Genomic DNA, 15,238 nt, shown 5'->3' on the forward strand with positions numbered 1-15,238 from the left:
ACAAAGGTAGGTAACCACTTCTATGTAAAACAAAAAAGTTGACTACAATGTCCCTTTAAATGTGAAACAATGCATTCACTACAGTACATTTCCTAATTATGAAACCCATTGATCAAAAATCATAATTTTTATATTAATTTCATATTTAGTCTTAAAGGGACAGTAAACTTAAAAAAATATGTTATATAAGTCTGTATATAGTGCAGAATTATATAACATTATGTTAGCGGCAGTTTTCTAAATCAAAAGCATTGAGAGATTTTTGCTATCAAAGTTGGACTTACCTGGTCTCCTCTCTAGGCTCTTCTGAGTGGGTCTGCACTATGTGCAGAATTATATAACATTATTTGTTTCTAATGACACAGTGAGTTCACGGATCATCATAATTACTGTTGGGAATATCACTCCTGACCAGCAGGAGGCGGCAAAGAGCACCACAGCAAAGCTGTTAAATACCACTCCCCTACCCACAATCCCAAGTCATTCTCTTTGCTTGTATCAGTTGCAAGGAGGGGTAAAGTTATGTGTCTTATTCTTCAATCAAGAGTTTATTTTTTTAAGCAGAGCAGGTTGTTCTGGTCTTTTTTCTGGGGTTTAGCCGTAGTCCACTTCAGTAGAGCAGTGGTGGCTTTTTTAAGCATTTGGGAACTTGTGGGGTATAATCCCCACTGTGCCTCCCAAGTAGTTTGTTGCTGCCCTTTTCTGATAGCCTGAGTAGGTTTACATAGTCTTTTCTTCTATCCACAGGTCCATGTGAGGGATGACGCCTTTCATACCTTGTGAGCTGCCCTGTTGCCGGGCAGATTGTTATGGAGGTAAGTGCTATCGTTCATTTCTGTATGGAACAGAAAGATTGGCACTTATGGGGTCAATTGGGATGTTTTTCCTGCTTGTGTGCAGGTTTTTGTTTCTGTTTGGCAGTTTTCTTGGGGCACTGTTTTGAGGATATAATTTTTTTTTTTTTTTTATTATGTTGGCTCATGAGGACCGGAGGGTTCTGTTTCTTTAACTCAGTTTTCTCTCCCGACGGATGTTTGCTGTGTATGCAGACTTGTATCATGCCGACCGGGAGGTTGTGTATACGCCCACAATGGGCGGGGCTTGTTTGGCGCGTCTTTGTATTGCGCGCCTTTCCTTGTAGTGCCTCTCTGTTCCGGAAGTGTGAGGTTGTCGGCTCTGGCACTAGCGTGTGTATCAGGTGGCTGAGAGGCTGAGTCCGGATTTTCTGCTAGATTTTCCTCGGACTTCAGGAGGGCAGGTGAGCACCTCAGCAGGGCTTGCTGAGGTGTAGAGGTGCTTGTCAGGGGGCTCAGAGATAATTTTTTAAGTTATATTTGTTTTATTGCCTTTTATTTGTTAACGTTACACATTTAAAGAGACGGTAACGTTTTTATTTTTGGGACATTTTTTCTTTTCAGTTTTTTGGAATAAAGTTATTTCTTCTGTTAAGTGTGATCAGTCCACGGGTCATCATTACTTCTGGGATATTACTCCTCCCCAACAGGAAGTGCAAGAGGATTCACCCAGCAGAGCTGCATATAGCTCCTCCCCTCTACGTCACTCCCAGTCATTCTCTTGCACCCAACGACTAGATAGGATGTGTGAGAGGACTATGGTGATTTTATTTAGTTTTATTTCTTCAATCAAAAGTTTGTTATTTTTTAATAGCACCGGAGTGTGTTATTCCTTCTCTGGTAGAATTTGAAGAAGAATCTACCAGAGTTTTTTACTATGATTTTAGCCGGAGTAGTTAAGATCATATTGCTGTTTCTCGGCCATCTGAGGAGAGGTAAACTTCAGATCAGGGGACAGCGGGCAGTTTAATCTGCAAAGAGGTATGTAGCAGTTTTTATTTTCTGACAATGGAATTGATGAGAAAATCCTGCCATACCGACATAATATCATGTATGTATTTTTTACATTTGAGTATTCTGGGGAATGGTACTTCACTAGAATTTCACTGTGTATATAATCTCTAGCCTATTTGGTTTTTTACTAATTTATGTTAAACGTTTTTGCTGGAATGTAAAATCGTTTTCATTTTCTGAGGTACTGGGTGAATAAAATGTTTGGGCACTATTTTTCCACTTGGCAGTTGCTTTATCTAATTATGACAGTTTACTGATCTCTCTCACTGTTGTGTGTGAGGGGGAGGGACCTTTTTTTGGCGCTTTTGCTACGCATAAAAAATTTCAGTCAGAAGCTCATTGTTTTTTCCTGCATGTTCCGGTTTATCTCTACAGAACTCAGGGGTCTTCAAAGCTTGTTTGAGGGAAGTAATCTAACAGAGCTGTGAGATTGTGGTTGACTGTGATAAAGAAACGTTTATTCTTTAACTTTTTTATGCCATCAGGGTTAATTATTCTTTGCTAATGGGAACAACCCTTTGCTAAAATTGTGTTTTGTTTTGCAAAGTTTATTGATTTCAACTGTTATATATCTTCTGTGCTTCTTAAGCACAGTACGCTTTTCATTGTATAATACTTCCAAGTTGCAAGTTTAGTTGCTAGTGTGTTAAACATGTCTGATTCAGAGGATGAGACCTGTACTATTTGTAATAACGCCAAAGTGGAGCCCAATAGATATTTATGTACTAACTGTATTGATGCTACTTTAAATAAAAGTCAATCTGTACAAATTGAACAAATTTCACCAAACAACGAGGGGAGAGTTATGCCGACTAACTCGCCTCACGTGACAGTACCTGCATCTCCCGCCCGGGAGGTGCGCGATATGGTGGCACCCAGTACATCTGGGCGGCCATTACAAATAACATTACAAGATATGGCTACTGTTATGACGGAAGTTTTGGCTAAATTACCAGAACTAAGAGGCAAGCGTGATCACTCTGGGGTGAGAACAGAGTGCGCTGATAATGCTAGGGCCATGTCAGATACTGCGTCACAACTTGCAGAGCATGAGGACGGAGAGCTTCATTCTGCGGCTGACGGTTCTGATCCAATCAGATTGGATTCAGATATTTCAAATTTCAAATTTAAGCTGGAAAACCTCCGTGTATTACTAGGGGAGGTGTTAGCGGCTCTGAATGATTGTAACACAGTTGCAATACCAGAGAAAATGTGTAGGTTGGATAAATATTTTGCTGTACCAACAAGTACTGACGTTTTTCCTATACCTAAGAGACTAACTGAAATTATTACTAAGGAGTGGGATAGACCCGGTGTGCCGTTCTCACCCCCTCCAATATTTAGAAAGATGTTTCCAATAGACACCGCCACACAGGACTTATGGCAAACGGTCCCTAAGGTGGAGGGAGCAGTTTCTACTTTAGCTAAGCGTACCACTATCCCGGTAGAGGATAGCTGTGCCTTTTCAGATCCAATGGATAAAAAGTTAGAGGGTTACCTTAAGAAAATGTTTGTTCAACAAGGTTTTATATTGCAACCCCTTGCATGCATTGCGCCAGTCTCGGCTGCAGCGGCATTCTGGATTGAGTCTCTGGAAGAGAACCTTAGTTCAGCTACGCTGGACGACATTTCGGACAGGCTTAGAATACTTAAGCTAGCTAATTCATTCATTTCGGAAGCCGTAGTACATTTAACTAAACTTACGGCTAAGAATTCCAGTTTCGCCATTCAGGCGCGCAGGGCACTGTGGCTAAAATCCTGGTCAGCTGATGTAACTTCTAAGTCCAAATTACTTAATATACCTTTCAAAGGGCAGACCTTATTTGGGCCCGGTTTGAAAGAAATTATCGCTGACATTACAGGAGCTAAGGGCCACGCCCTGCCTCAAGACAAAGCCAGACCTAAGGCTAGACAGTCTAATTTTCGTTCCTTTCGGAATTTCAAAGCAGGAGCAGCATCAACTTCCACTGCTCCAAAACAAGAAGGATCTGGTGCTCGCTTCAGACAAGGCTGGAGACCTAACCAGTCCTGGAACAAGGGCAAGCAGGCCAGGAAACCTGCTGCTGCCACTAAAACAGCATGAATTGAGGGCCCCCGATCCGGGATCGGATCTAGTGGGGGGCAGACTTTCTCTCTTCGCCCAGGCTTGGGCAAGAGATGTCCAGAATCCCTGGGCGCTAGAGATAATATCTCAGGGATACCTTCTGGACTTCAAATACTCTCCTCCAAGAGAGAGATTTCATCTGTCAAGGTTGTCAACAAACCAAACAAAGAAAGAAGCGTTTCTACGCTGCGTACAAGAACTGTTGTTAATGGGAGTAATCCATCCAGTTCCACGATCGGAACAGGGACAAGGGTTTTACTCAAATCTGTTTGTGGTTCCCAAAAAAGAGGGAACTTTCAGACCAATCCTGGATTTAAAGATCCTAAACAAATTCCTAAGAGTTCCATCGTTCAAAATGGAGACTATTCGGACAATTTTACCCATGATCCAAGAAGGTCAGTACATGACCACAGTGGATTTAAAGGATGCTTACCTTCACATACCGATCCACAAAGATCATTACCGGTATCTAAGGTTTGCCTTTCTAGACAGGCATTACCAGTTTGTAGCTCTTCCATTCGGATTGGCTACAGCTCCAAGAATCTTCACAAAGGTTCTAGGTGCTCTTCTGGCGGGACTAAGACCGCGGGGAATTTCGGTAGCTCCGTACCTAGACGACATTCTGATACAAGCGTCAAGCTTTCAAACTGCCAAGTCTCATACAGAGTTAGTACTGGCTTTTCTAAGGTCACATGGATGGAAGGTGAACGAAAAGAAAAGTTCACTCGTTCCATTCACAAGAGTTCCCTTCCTGGGGACCCTCATAGATTCTGTAGAAATGAAGATTTACCTGACAGAGGACAGGTTAACAAAACTTCAAAGTGCTTGCCGCACCCTTCATTCCATTCAACACCCGTCAGTGGCTCAATGCATGGAGGTAATCGGCTTAATGGTAGCGGCAATGGACATAGTACCATTTGCTCGCTTACACCTCAGACCACTGCAACTATGCATGCTAAGTCAGTGGAATGGGGATTACTCAGACTTGTCCCCTTCTCTGAATCTGGATCAAGAGACCAGAAATTCTCTTCTATGGTGGCTTTCTCGGCCACATCTGTCCAGGGGGATGCCATTCAGCAGACCAGACTGGACAATTGTAACAACAGACGCCAGCCTTCTAGGTTGGGGCGCCGTCTGGAATTCTCTGAAGGCTCAGGGACAATGGAGTCAGGAGGAGAGTCTCCTGCCAATAAACATTCTGGAATTGAGAGCAGTTCTCAATGCCCTCCTGGCTTGGCCCCAGTTGACAACTCGGAGGTTCATCAGGTTTCAGTCGGACAACATCACGACTGTAGCTTACATCAACCATCAGGGAGGGACAAGAAGCTCCCTAGCAATGATGGAAGTATCAAAGATAATTCGCTGGGCAGAGTCTCACTCCTGCCACCTGTCAGCAATCCACATCCCGGGAGTGGAGAACTGGGAGGCGGATTTCTTAAGTCGTCAGACTTTTCATCCGGGGAGTGGGAACTTCATCCGGAGGTCTTTGCCCAAATACTTCGACGTTGGGGCAAACCAGAGATAGATCTCATGGCGTCTCGACAGAACGCCAAGCTTCCTCGTTACGGGTCCAGATCCAGGGATCCAGGAGCAGTCCTAATAGATGCCCTGACAGCACCTTGGGACTTCAGGATGGCTTATGTGTTTCCACCCTTCCCGATGCTTCCTCGATTGATTGCCAGAATCAAACAGGAGAGAGCATCAGTGATTCTAATAGCGCCTGCGTGGCCACGCAGGACTTGGTATGCAGACCTGGTGGACATGTCATCCTGTCCACCTTGGTCTCTACCTCTGAAACAGGACCTCCTGATACAGGGCCCTTTCAAACATCAAAATCTAACTTCTCTGAAGCTGACTGCTTGGAAATTGAACGTTTGATTTTATCAAGACGTGGGTTTTCTGAGTCAGTTATTGACACCTTAATACAGGCTAGGAAGCCTGTTACCAGAAAGATTTACCATAAGATATGGCGTAAATACCTATATTGGTGTGAATCCAAAGGTTACTCTTGGAGTAAGGTTAGGATTCCTAGGATATTGTCTTTTCTACAAGAAGGTTTAGAAAAGGGTTTATCTGCTAGTTCATTAAAGGGACAGATCTCAGCTCTGTCCATTCTGTTACACAAACGTCTGTCAGAAGTGCCAGACGTTCAGGCTTTTTGTCAGGCCTTGGCCAGGATTAAGCCTGTGTTTAAAACTGTTGCTCCGCCATGGAGTTTAAACCTTGTTCTTAACGTTTTACAGGGTGTTCCGTTTGAACCCCTCCATTCCATTGATATAAAGTTGTTATCTTGGAAAGTTCTATTTTTAATGGCTATTTCCTCGGCTCGAAGAGTCTCTGAGTTATCAGCCTTACATTGTGATTCTCCTTATTTGATTTTTCATTCGGATAAGGTAGTTCTGCGCACTAAACCTGGGTTCTTACCTAAGGTAGTCACTAACAGAAATATCAATCAAGAGATTGTTGTTCCTTCTTTGTGTCCAAATCCTTCTTCGAAGAAGGAACGTCTTCTGCACAATCTGGATGTAGTTCGTGCCCTAAAGTTTTACTTACAGGCAACTAAGGAATTTCGACAAACGTCTTCCCTGTTTGTCGTTTACTCTGGTCAGAGGAGAGGTCAAAAGGCTTCTGCTACCTCTCTTTCTTTCTGGCTTCGTAGCATAATTCGTTTAGCCTATGAGACTGCTGGACAGCAGCCTCCTGAAAGAATTACAGCTCATTCTACTAGAGCTGTGGCTTCCACTTGGGCCTTTAAGAATGAGGCCTCTGTTGAACAGATTTGCAAGGCTGCAACTTGGTCTTCGCTTCATACTTTTTCCAAATTTTCCAAATTTGACACTTTTGCTTCCTCGGAGGCTATTTTTGGGAGAAAGGTTCTTCAGGCAGTGGTTCCTTCTGTATAAAGACCCTGCCTATCCCTCCCGTCATCCGTGTACTTTTGCTTTGGTATTGGTATCCCAGAAGTAATGATGACCCGTGGACTGATCACACTTAACAGAAGAAAACATAATTTATGCTTACCTGATAAATTCCTTTCTTCTGTAGTGTGATCAGTCCACGGCCCGCCCTGTTTTTTAAGGCAGGTAAATATTTTTTAAATTATACTCCAGTCACCACTACACCCTTGGTTTCTCCTTTCTCGTTGGTCCTTGGTCGAATGACTGGGAGTGACGTAGAGGGGAGGAGCTATATGCAGCTCTGCTGGGTGAATCCTCTTGCACTTCCTGTTGGGGAGGAGTAATATCCCAGAAGTAATGATGACCCGTGGACTGATCACACTACAGAAGAAAGGAATTTATCAGGTAAGCATAAATTATGTTTTTTGTTTTATTTTATTCATTGTGGGGAAAGATGGACTAAGAGAACCTGCAAGCTGTTACTTGTTTATGTTTAGATGCAAATTATTCCATTGTGTTCCTCATGTATTGACAGAACAATGCATTATAGGGATAGGCTTTTTGATTTTGAGCCATCATTTTCTAAGGCGGATGTTGTTCAGGGGTCTCCTGTTCAAGCTATACCGCATCTTTCTTCCCAATCCTTATCCTCTTCTCATGCAGTGCCCTGCGTTTCGTCTCAGGTTGGTTTTTCTTTGCAGGATATGACTACTCACATATCACCTGCAGTATCGGAGGCTTTTTCTGTGTTGCAGGGGAAGCGCAAAAGGAAGTATAAGGTTTCTGACTTTGTTGCAGTTATGTCAAATGTTTCTTCTGAGGTCTGAGGAGGAAGATACTTCTGTAGCGTCTGAGGGTGAAATTTCAGATTCTAATAGTGTAATTCCTTCTGCTGATTCTGAGGTTGTTTCTTTCAGATTTAAGCTTGAGCACCTCCGTTTGTTACTCAGGGAGGTTTTGGTTACTTTGGATGATTCTGACTCGATGGTCATAGTTACTCCCAAGAAGTCTAGTAAACTTAATACATTTTTTGATGTTCCTTCTGTGGCGGAAGTTTTTCCTGTTCCAGATCGTGTTTCAGAGATTATTTCTCGGGAATGGGAGAAGCCTGTAATTCCTTTTTCCCCTTCTCCAATTTTTAGGAAGATGTTTCCTATTGCGGATTCTATTAAGGAATCTTGGCAAACGGTTCCCCAGAGGGAGCAATTTCTATCTTCGCTAAAAGAACCACTATTCCTATTGAGGATGGTTGCTCTTTTAAGGATCACATGGATAGGAAGTTATAAGCTTTGCGTAGGATGTATGTTCACCAGGGGTTTCAATGGCAGCCTGCTGTGTGTATTGTTACTGTTACCAGCAAGGCAGCTTGTTGGTTTGATGCGTTGTCTGAATCTATTCAGCAGGATACTCCTCTTGAGGAGATTCAGGATAGAATCAAGGCGTTGAAGTTGGCCAATTCCTTTATTGCTAATGCTTCTTTACAGGTCATCAAGTTGGGAGCAAAGATTTCTGGCTTTGTTGTTCTGGCACGCAGGGCTTTATGGTTGAACTCTTGGTCTGCAAACGTGTCCTCTAAATCTAAGCTTTTCTCTATTCCTTACAAGGGTAAGACCTTGTTTGGACCAGGTTTGGCTGAGATTATTTCCGATATTACGGGAGGGAAGGGCCATTCTCTCCCTCAAGATAAGAGAAATAAACAGAAGGGTCGTCAGAGTCATTTTCGTTCCTTTCATAACTACTCTGGTAAGTCCTCCTCCTCCTCCTCCAAGCAGGATCAGTCTAAGCCCTCTTGGAAGTCCAATTAGTCTTGGAGTTAGGGAAATCAATCTAAGAAGTCTGTTGCTGATTCAAAGTCAGCATGAAGGGTCTGCACCCGATCCGGGGGTGGATCTTGTGGGGGGCAGACTTTCTTTGTTCGCTCAAGCTTGGGTTTGGGATGTTCTGGATCCCTGGGTGGTAGACATTGTGTCCCAGGGATACAAGCTAGAGTTCAAGACTTTTCCTCCCAGGGGTAGGTTTCTTCTCTCCAGGTTATCTGTAGACCAGATAAAGAGAGAGGCGTTCTTACGCTGTGTGCAGGATCTTTCCGACATGGGAGTGATTGTTCCTGTTCTGGTTCAGGAGCAGGGCTGGGGGTTATATTCCAATCTGTTCATCGTTCCCAAAAAGGAGGGAACTTTCAGACCTATTCTAGATCTCAAGAGCGTAAACAAGTTCCTCAGAGTTCCGTCTTTCAAGATGGAAACCATTCTTTCCATTCTTCCTTTGGTTCAAGAGGGTCAGTTTGTGACAACAGTGGACCTGAAGGATGCATATCTGCATATTCCCTTTCACAGGGACCATCACAAGTTTCTGAGATTTGCCTTCCTAGACAGGCGATTTCAGTTTGTGGCCCTTCCATTCGGTATTGCCACATATTTCAAATGTTCTGGGAGCATTGCTGGCGGTGCAGGGGGTTGTAGTGGCTCCGTATCTGGACGACATTCTAGTTCAGGCGCCATCTTTTTAACAAACAAGCTCCCACACAGAGTTGTTGTCTATTCTGCTCTCCCACGGTTGGAAGGTGAATTTAGGAAAAAGTTCTTGATTCCGGCTACAAGGGTGGTATTCTTGGGGACCATTATAGATTCTCTATAAATGAAGTATTTTCTGACAGAAGCAAGAAAGTCAAAGATGTTCAATTTGTGTCTTGCCCTTCAGTCCTCTCCTCGGCCGTCGGTGGCCCAGTTTATGGAGGTTATTGATCTGATGGTTTCAATTATGGACATCATTCCGTTTGCTCGGTTCCATCTCAGGACTCTGCAGTTATGCATGCTCAGACAATGGAATGGGGATTATGCTGATCTGTCTCCAAGTATTGTTCTAGATCAGGCTGCAAGAGGTTTCTCTTCTGTGGTGGTTGTCTCAGGATCTTCTTTCCCAGGGAACCTGTTTTCGCAGGCCTACCTGGGGGATCGTGACCACGGACACCAGTCTGCTGGGTTGGGGAGCGGTCTGGGGTTCGCTGAAGACTCTGGGTCTATGGACTCGTGAGGAATCGGTTCTTCCCATAAATATTCTAGAGCTGAGGGTGATCGTCAATGCTTTTCTGGCCTGGCCTGGCCTCAGTTAGCTCAACCCAGTTTATCAGGTTTCAGTCGGACAACATTACGTCAGTAGCTTACATCAATCATCAGGGAGGAACTCGGAGTTCCCTGGCCATGACAGAGGTAGCCAAGATTATGCAGTGGGCGCAGGCTCACAACTGCTCTCTATCTGCGATCCACATTCCAGGGGTGGAAAATTGGGAAGCGGATTTTCTGAGCAGACAGATTTTTCATCCGGGGGAGTGGGAACTTCATCCAGAGGTGTGTTCCAGTTTGATTCTCAAATGGGGTCAACCAGAGTTGGATCTTATGGCATCTCGTCACATTGCCAAGCTTCCGAAGTACGGAACGAGGTCAAGGGATCCTCATGCTGTACTGATAGATGCGCTAGCAGTTCCTTGGAAGTTCAGTCTGGCATACGTGTTTCCTCCGTTTGCTCTTCTTCCTCTGGTAATTGCTTGGATCAGACAAGAGAGGGCGTTGGTGATTCTCATTGCACTGGCGTGGCCTCACAGAATCTGGTATGCAGATCTGGTTGAGATTTCATTCTCTCCACCTTGGAGTCTTCCGTTTTGGAAGGCACTTCTACTTCAGGGGCCCTTCCTTCATCCAAATCTCATTTCTCTGAAGCGGACTACTTGGAGATTGAACGCTTGATTTTATCCAAGCATGGTTTTTCTGAGTCGGTTATTGAGACTATGATTCAGGCGCGTAAGCCTGTGAGTAGAAAGATTTATTATAAGATATGGCGTAAATATCTGTATTGGTGTGAATCTAGGGGCTACTCTTGGAGTAGAGTTAGGATTCCTAGGATTTTGTCTTTTCTCCAGGAGGGTCTGGAGAAGGGGTTATCTGCTAGAACCCTGAAGGCTCAAATTTCAGCTTTATCTATTTTGTTGCACAAGCGCCTGGCGGATGTGCCAGATGTTCAGTCTTTTTGTCAGGCCCTGGTTAGAATCTGGCCTAGGTTTAAGCTTTTGACTCCTCCTTGGAGTCTTAATTTTGTTCTTAGAGTTCTTCAACAGGCTCGGTTTGGGCCTATGCTTTCTTTGGATATTAAGTTGTTATCCTGGAAGGTTTTGTTTTTGGTTGCTATCTCTTCGGCTCAGAGTTTCGGAGCTTTCAGCATTGCAGTGTGAATCTCCTTTCCTTATTTTTCATTCTGATAAGGTAGTTCTGCGTACTGCCCTAGGTTTCCTTCCCAAGGTTGTTTCGGATAAGAATATTAATCAAGAAATTGTTGTTCCTTCTTTGTGTCCTAATCCTTCTTCTCATATGGAACGTTTTGTTGCACAACCTGGATGTGGTTCCTGCATTGAAATTTTATTTGCAGACGACAAAGGATTTTCGCCAGTCTTCTTCTTTATTTATTGTTTTTTCTGGGAAGCGTAAGGGTCAGAAAGCTACGGCTACTTCGCTTTGTTGTTGGTTGAGGAGTTTTATTCGCTTGGCATATGAGACTGCTGGACAGCAGCCTCCTGAGAAAATTACGGCTCATTCCACGAGGGCTGTTTCATCTTATTGGGCCTTCAAAAATGGAGCTTCTGTAGATTAGATTTGCAAGGCTGCCACTTGGTCATCTTTGCACACTTTTTCTAAATTTTACAAATTTTATACTTTTGCTTCAGCTGAGGCTTCTTTTGGGAGAAAGGTTCTTCAAGCAGTGATGCCTTCTGTTTAGGTTTACTGTCTTGTCCCTCCCTTATCATCCGTGTCCTCTGGCTTGGGTATTAGTTCCCAACAGTAATTATGATGATCCGTGGTCTCACCATGTCATTAGAAAGAAAACATAATTTATGCTTACCTGATAAATTTCTTTCTCTCTTGACAAGGTAAGTCCACGGACCGCCCTGTACTTTTCAGACAGTTTATTTTTTCATAAACCTCTGCACCTTATATTACTTCCTTTCTCCTTTCCTTTGGTCGAATGACTGGGGATTGTAGGTAGGGGAGTGGTATTTAACAGCTTTGCTTTGGTGCTCTTTGCCGCCTCCTGCTGGTCAGGAGTGATACAGTAATTATGATGATTTGTGGACTCACTGTGTCAAGAAAGAAATACATTTATCAGGTAAGCATAAATTATGTTTTTTTACGTTTACTGTCCCTTTTAATAGTGTTGATTTTTTTTTTTCTTTTTTTTTTTTCTTCAGTCTTTTAATTTTCTTATTCCATGTTATATTATCAACATCTGCAGTATATATTTACATGTAACTTGACGTAATATTACTACAATATTTAGTACATTAACAAATATATATGTTTTTGCAGATGTATAAACAAAGTGACTTGTTAAAGAAAGTCGGTCAAATTGTCGGCTTGTTTAAGGCAAAAAAACAAGATTGCTGAACTGTAGGTGTATCATGTAGTTCTGTAAAGAATATTAACCCCTTAGTGACCAGAGCACTTTTCCATTTTCTGTCCGTTTGGGACCAAGGCTATTTTTACATTTTTGCGGTGTTTGTGTTTAGCTGTAATTTTCCTCTTGCTCATTTACTGTACCCACACATATTATATACCGTTTTTCTCGCCATTAAATGGACTTTCTAAAGATACCATTATTTTCATCATATCTTATAATTTACTATAAAAAAAATTATAAAATATGAGGAAAAAATGGAAAAAAACACACTTTTTCTAACTTTGACCCCAAAAATCTGTTACACATCTACGACCACCAAAAAACACCCATGCTAAATAGTTTCTAAATTTTGTCCTGAGTTTAGAAATACCCAATGTTTACATGTTCTTTGCTTTTTTTGCAAGTTATAGGGCCATAAATACAAGTAGCACTTTGCTATTTCCAAACCACTTTTTTTCAAAATTAGCGCTAGTTACATTGGAACACTAATATCTTTCAGGAATCCCTGAATATCCCTTGACATGTATATATTTTTTTTTAGAAGACAACCCAAAGTATTGATTTAGGCCCATTTTGGTATATTTCATGCCACCATTTCACCGCCAAATGCGATCAAATAAAAAAAATCGTTCACTTTTTCACAAATTTTTTCACAAACTTTAGGTTTCTCACTGAAATTATTTACAAACAGCTTGTGCAAATATGGCACAAATGGTTGTAAATTCTTCTCTGGGATCCCCTTTGTTCATAAATAGCAGACTTATATGGCTTTGGTGTTGCTTTTTGGTAATTAGAATGCCACTAAATGCCACTGCGCACCACACGTGTATTATGCCCAGCAGTGTAGGGGTTAATTAGGGAGCATGTAGGGAGCTTTTTGGGGTAATTTTAGCTTTAGTGTAGTGTAGTAGACAACCCCAAGTATTGATCTAGGCCCATTTTGGTATATTTCATGCCACCATTTCACCGCCAAATGCGATCAAATAAAAAAAAAAGTTACATTTTTCACAATTTTAGGTTTCTCACTGAAATAATTTACAAACAGCTTGTGCAGTTATGGCACAAATGGTTGTAAATGCTTCTCTGGGATCCCCTTTGTTCAGAAATAGCAGACATATATGGCTTTGGCATTGCTTTTTGGTATTTAGAAGGCCGCTAAATGCCGCTGCGCATCACACGTGTATTATGGCTAGCAGTGAAGGGGTTAATTAGGTAGCTTGTAGGGAGCTTGCAGGGTTAATATTAGATTTAGTGTAGAGCTCAGCCTCCCACCTGAAACATCAGACCCCCTGATCCCTCCCAAACAGCTCTCTTCCCTCCCCCACCCCACAATTGTCCCCGCCATCTTAAGTACTGGCAGAAACTCTGCCAGTACTAAAATAAAAGGTATTTGGCCCTTTTTTTTTAAAAAAAAAAAGAAGCATATTTACATATGCTGATGTGTACGATCCCCCCTTAGACCCCAACCTCACTGATCCCCCCTAAAAAGCTCTATAACCCTCCCACTCTAACTTAATGGGCGCCATCTTGGGTACTGGCAGCTGTCTGCCAGTACCCAGTTTAGAAGAAAAAAATGGTTTTTTTTTACATTTATTAAAAGTTTCTGTAGTGTAGCTTCCCCCCACACAAAACCAACCCCCCACCCCTCCATGATCCCCTCCATGATCACTTTTTGTGCTTAGATTTGGGTCTTATTTATTAATACATTTTCCGTAGTGTAGCGGTTCCCACCCGCTCCCGCCCCGTGCACGCGCCCGCCCGCCACCCTCCGTGCACGCGCGCGCGCCGTGCGCGCCCCCGACGATCGCGCCCCCGATCCCGCCCCCCTTGACGTCATGCGGCACACCGATGGCCGCCCACCCGCCTCCCAAGTCGGCTCCCACCCACCAACGAAACCGGCCATCGATGTCCGGTGCAGAGAGGGCCACAGAGTGGCTCTCTCTGCATCGGATGGCCGTAAAAGGTTATTGCAGGATGCCTCCATATCGAGGCATCACTGCAATAACCGGAAAGCAGCTGGAAGCGAGCAGGATCGCTTCCAGCTGCTTTCCACACCGAGGACGTGCATGGTACGTCCTCAGGCGTTAACTGCCTTTTTTTTGAGGACGTACCCTGCACGTCCTCGGTCATTAAGGGGTTAAGAAAAAAAACTGTTGCTGAGAGAACTGTTCAGTAACTATTAGTTGAAGAGGGCCCGTTAGCCATTAACCCTGCTCCGAAATCATCCCCACAATCCATTTTTTCCTTAATATTCTCTACAGAACTATGTGATACGCCTACAATTTCAGCAATCCTGTACTGCAACATGTTTTTTGCTTTTAACAGGCTGACAATTTGAACGATTTTCGTTAATGACAAGTCACTTTGTTTACCCATCTGTAAAAAAAAAAAATACCTTTTGTTAATTTACAGAATAAAAGAATAAACATTAAATTAATATAAAAATTAGGATTTTTGACCAAGGGGTATAATAATTTGGCAAGGTACTGTAGAGATACAGTCTTGACATATCATGTGACCTATCAAGAAGCTGCCCCCTTGTGTGCCAGCTATCTTTTTACTGGTATGCCCATCAGTGTTGCTGCTGACATGTTGGCTGCTTTTTTAGGTCTTGTGTTCACACTGAATGATAAGAAGAAGTTTCAGACGATCAAGGGGTTTGGTGGTGCTGTGACAGACTCTGCTTCATTAAATATTCTGTCCTTGTCTCCTGGAAGCCAGAACAACCTCCTGAATGCTTATTTCTCAGAGGAAGGTAACACAATAACAAGAGTATTTAGGGTATTATCCTGTTAAACTCAAAATGTTAAAATGTTTAATCATAGTGAAAACTGTAGTGTGCTTTAATTGTTTCTTTCTCCTACATTGGTGTATCCGGTCCACGGCTTCATCCTTACTTGTGGGATATTCTCAATCCCTACAGG

General features: G+C 42.9%; 1 protein-coding gene across 2 annotated transcripts in view; it reads left to right on the forward strand.

Annotated features, from left to right (window-relative positions):
- GBA1 (glucosylceramidase beta 1) overlaps positions 1 to 15,238 on the forward strand; it is a 209,805-nt gene that overhangs the window by 84,558 nt on the left and 110,009 nt on the right. For both annotated transcript variants that reach the window (XM_053703377.1, XM_053703368.1), the window contains exon 4: positions 14,923 to 15,069. In XM_053703377.1, coding sequence (XP_053559352.1) covers positions 14,923 to 15,069 — 147 coding nt within the window. The remainder of the gene's footprint in view (positions 1 to 14,922; positions 15,070 to 15,238) is intronic.

The sequence above is a fragment of the Bombina bombina genome, chromosome 1 (assembly GCF_027579735.1).
Source record: "Bombina bombina isolate aBomBom1 chromosome 1, aBomBom1.pri, whole genome shotgun sequence".
NCBI classification, from domain to species: Eukaryota; Metazoa; Chordata; class Amphibia; order Anura; family Bombinatoridae; genus Bombina; species Bombina bombina.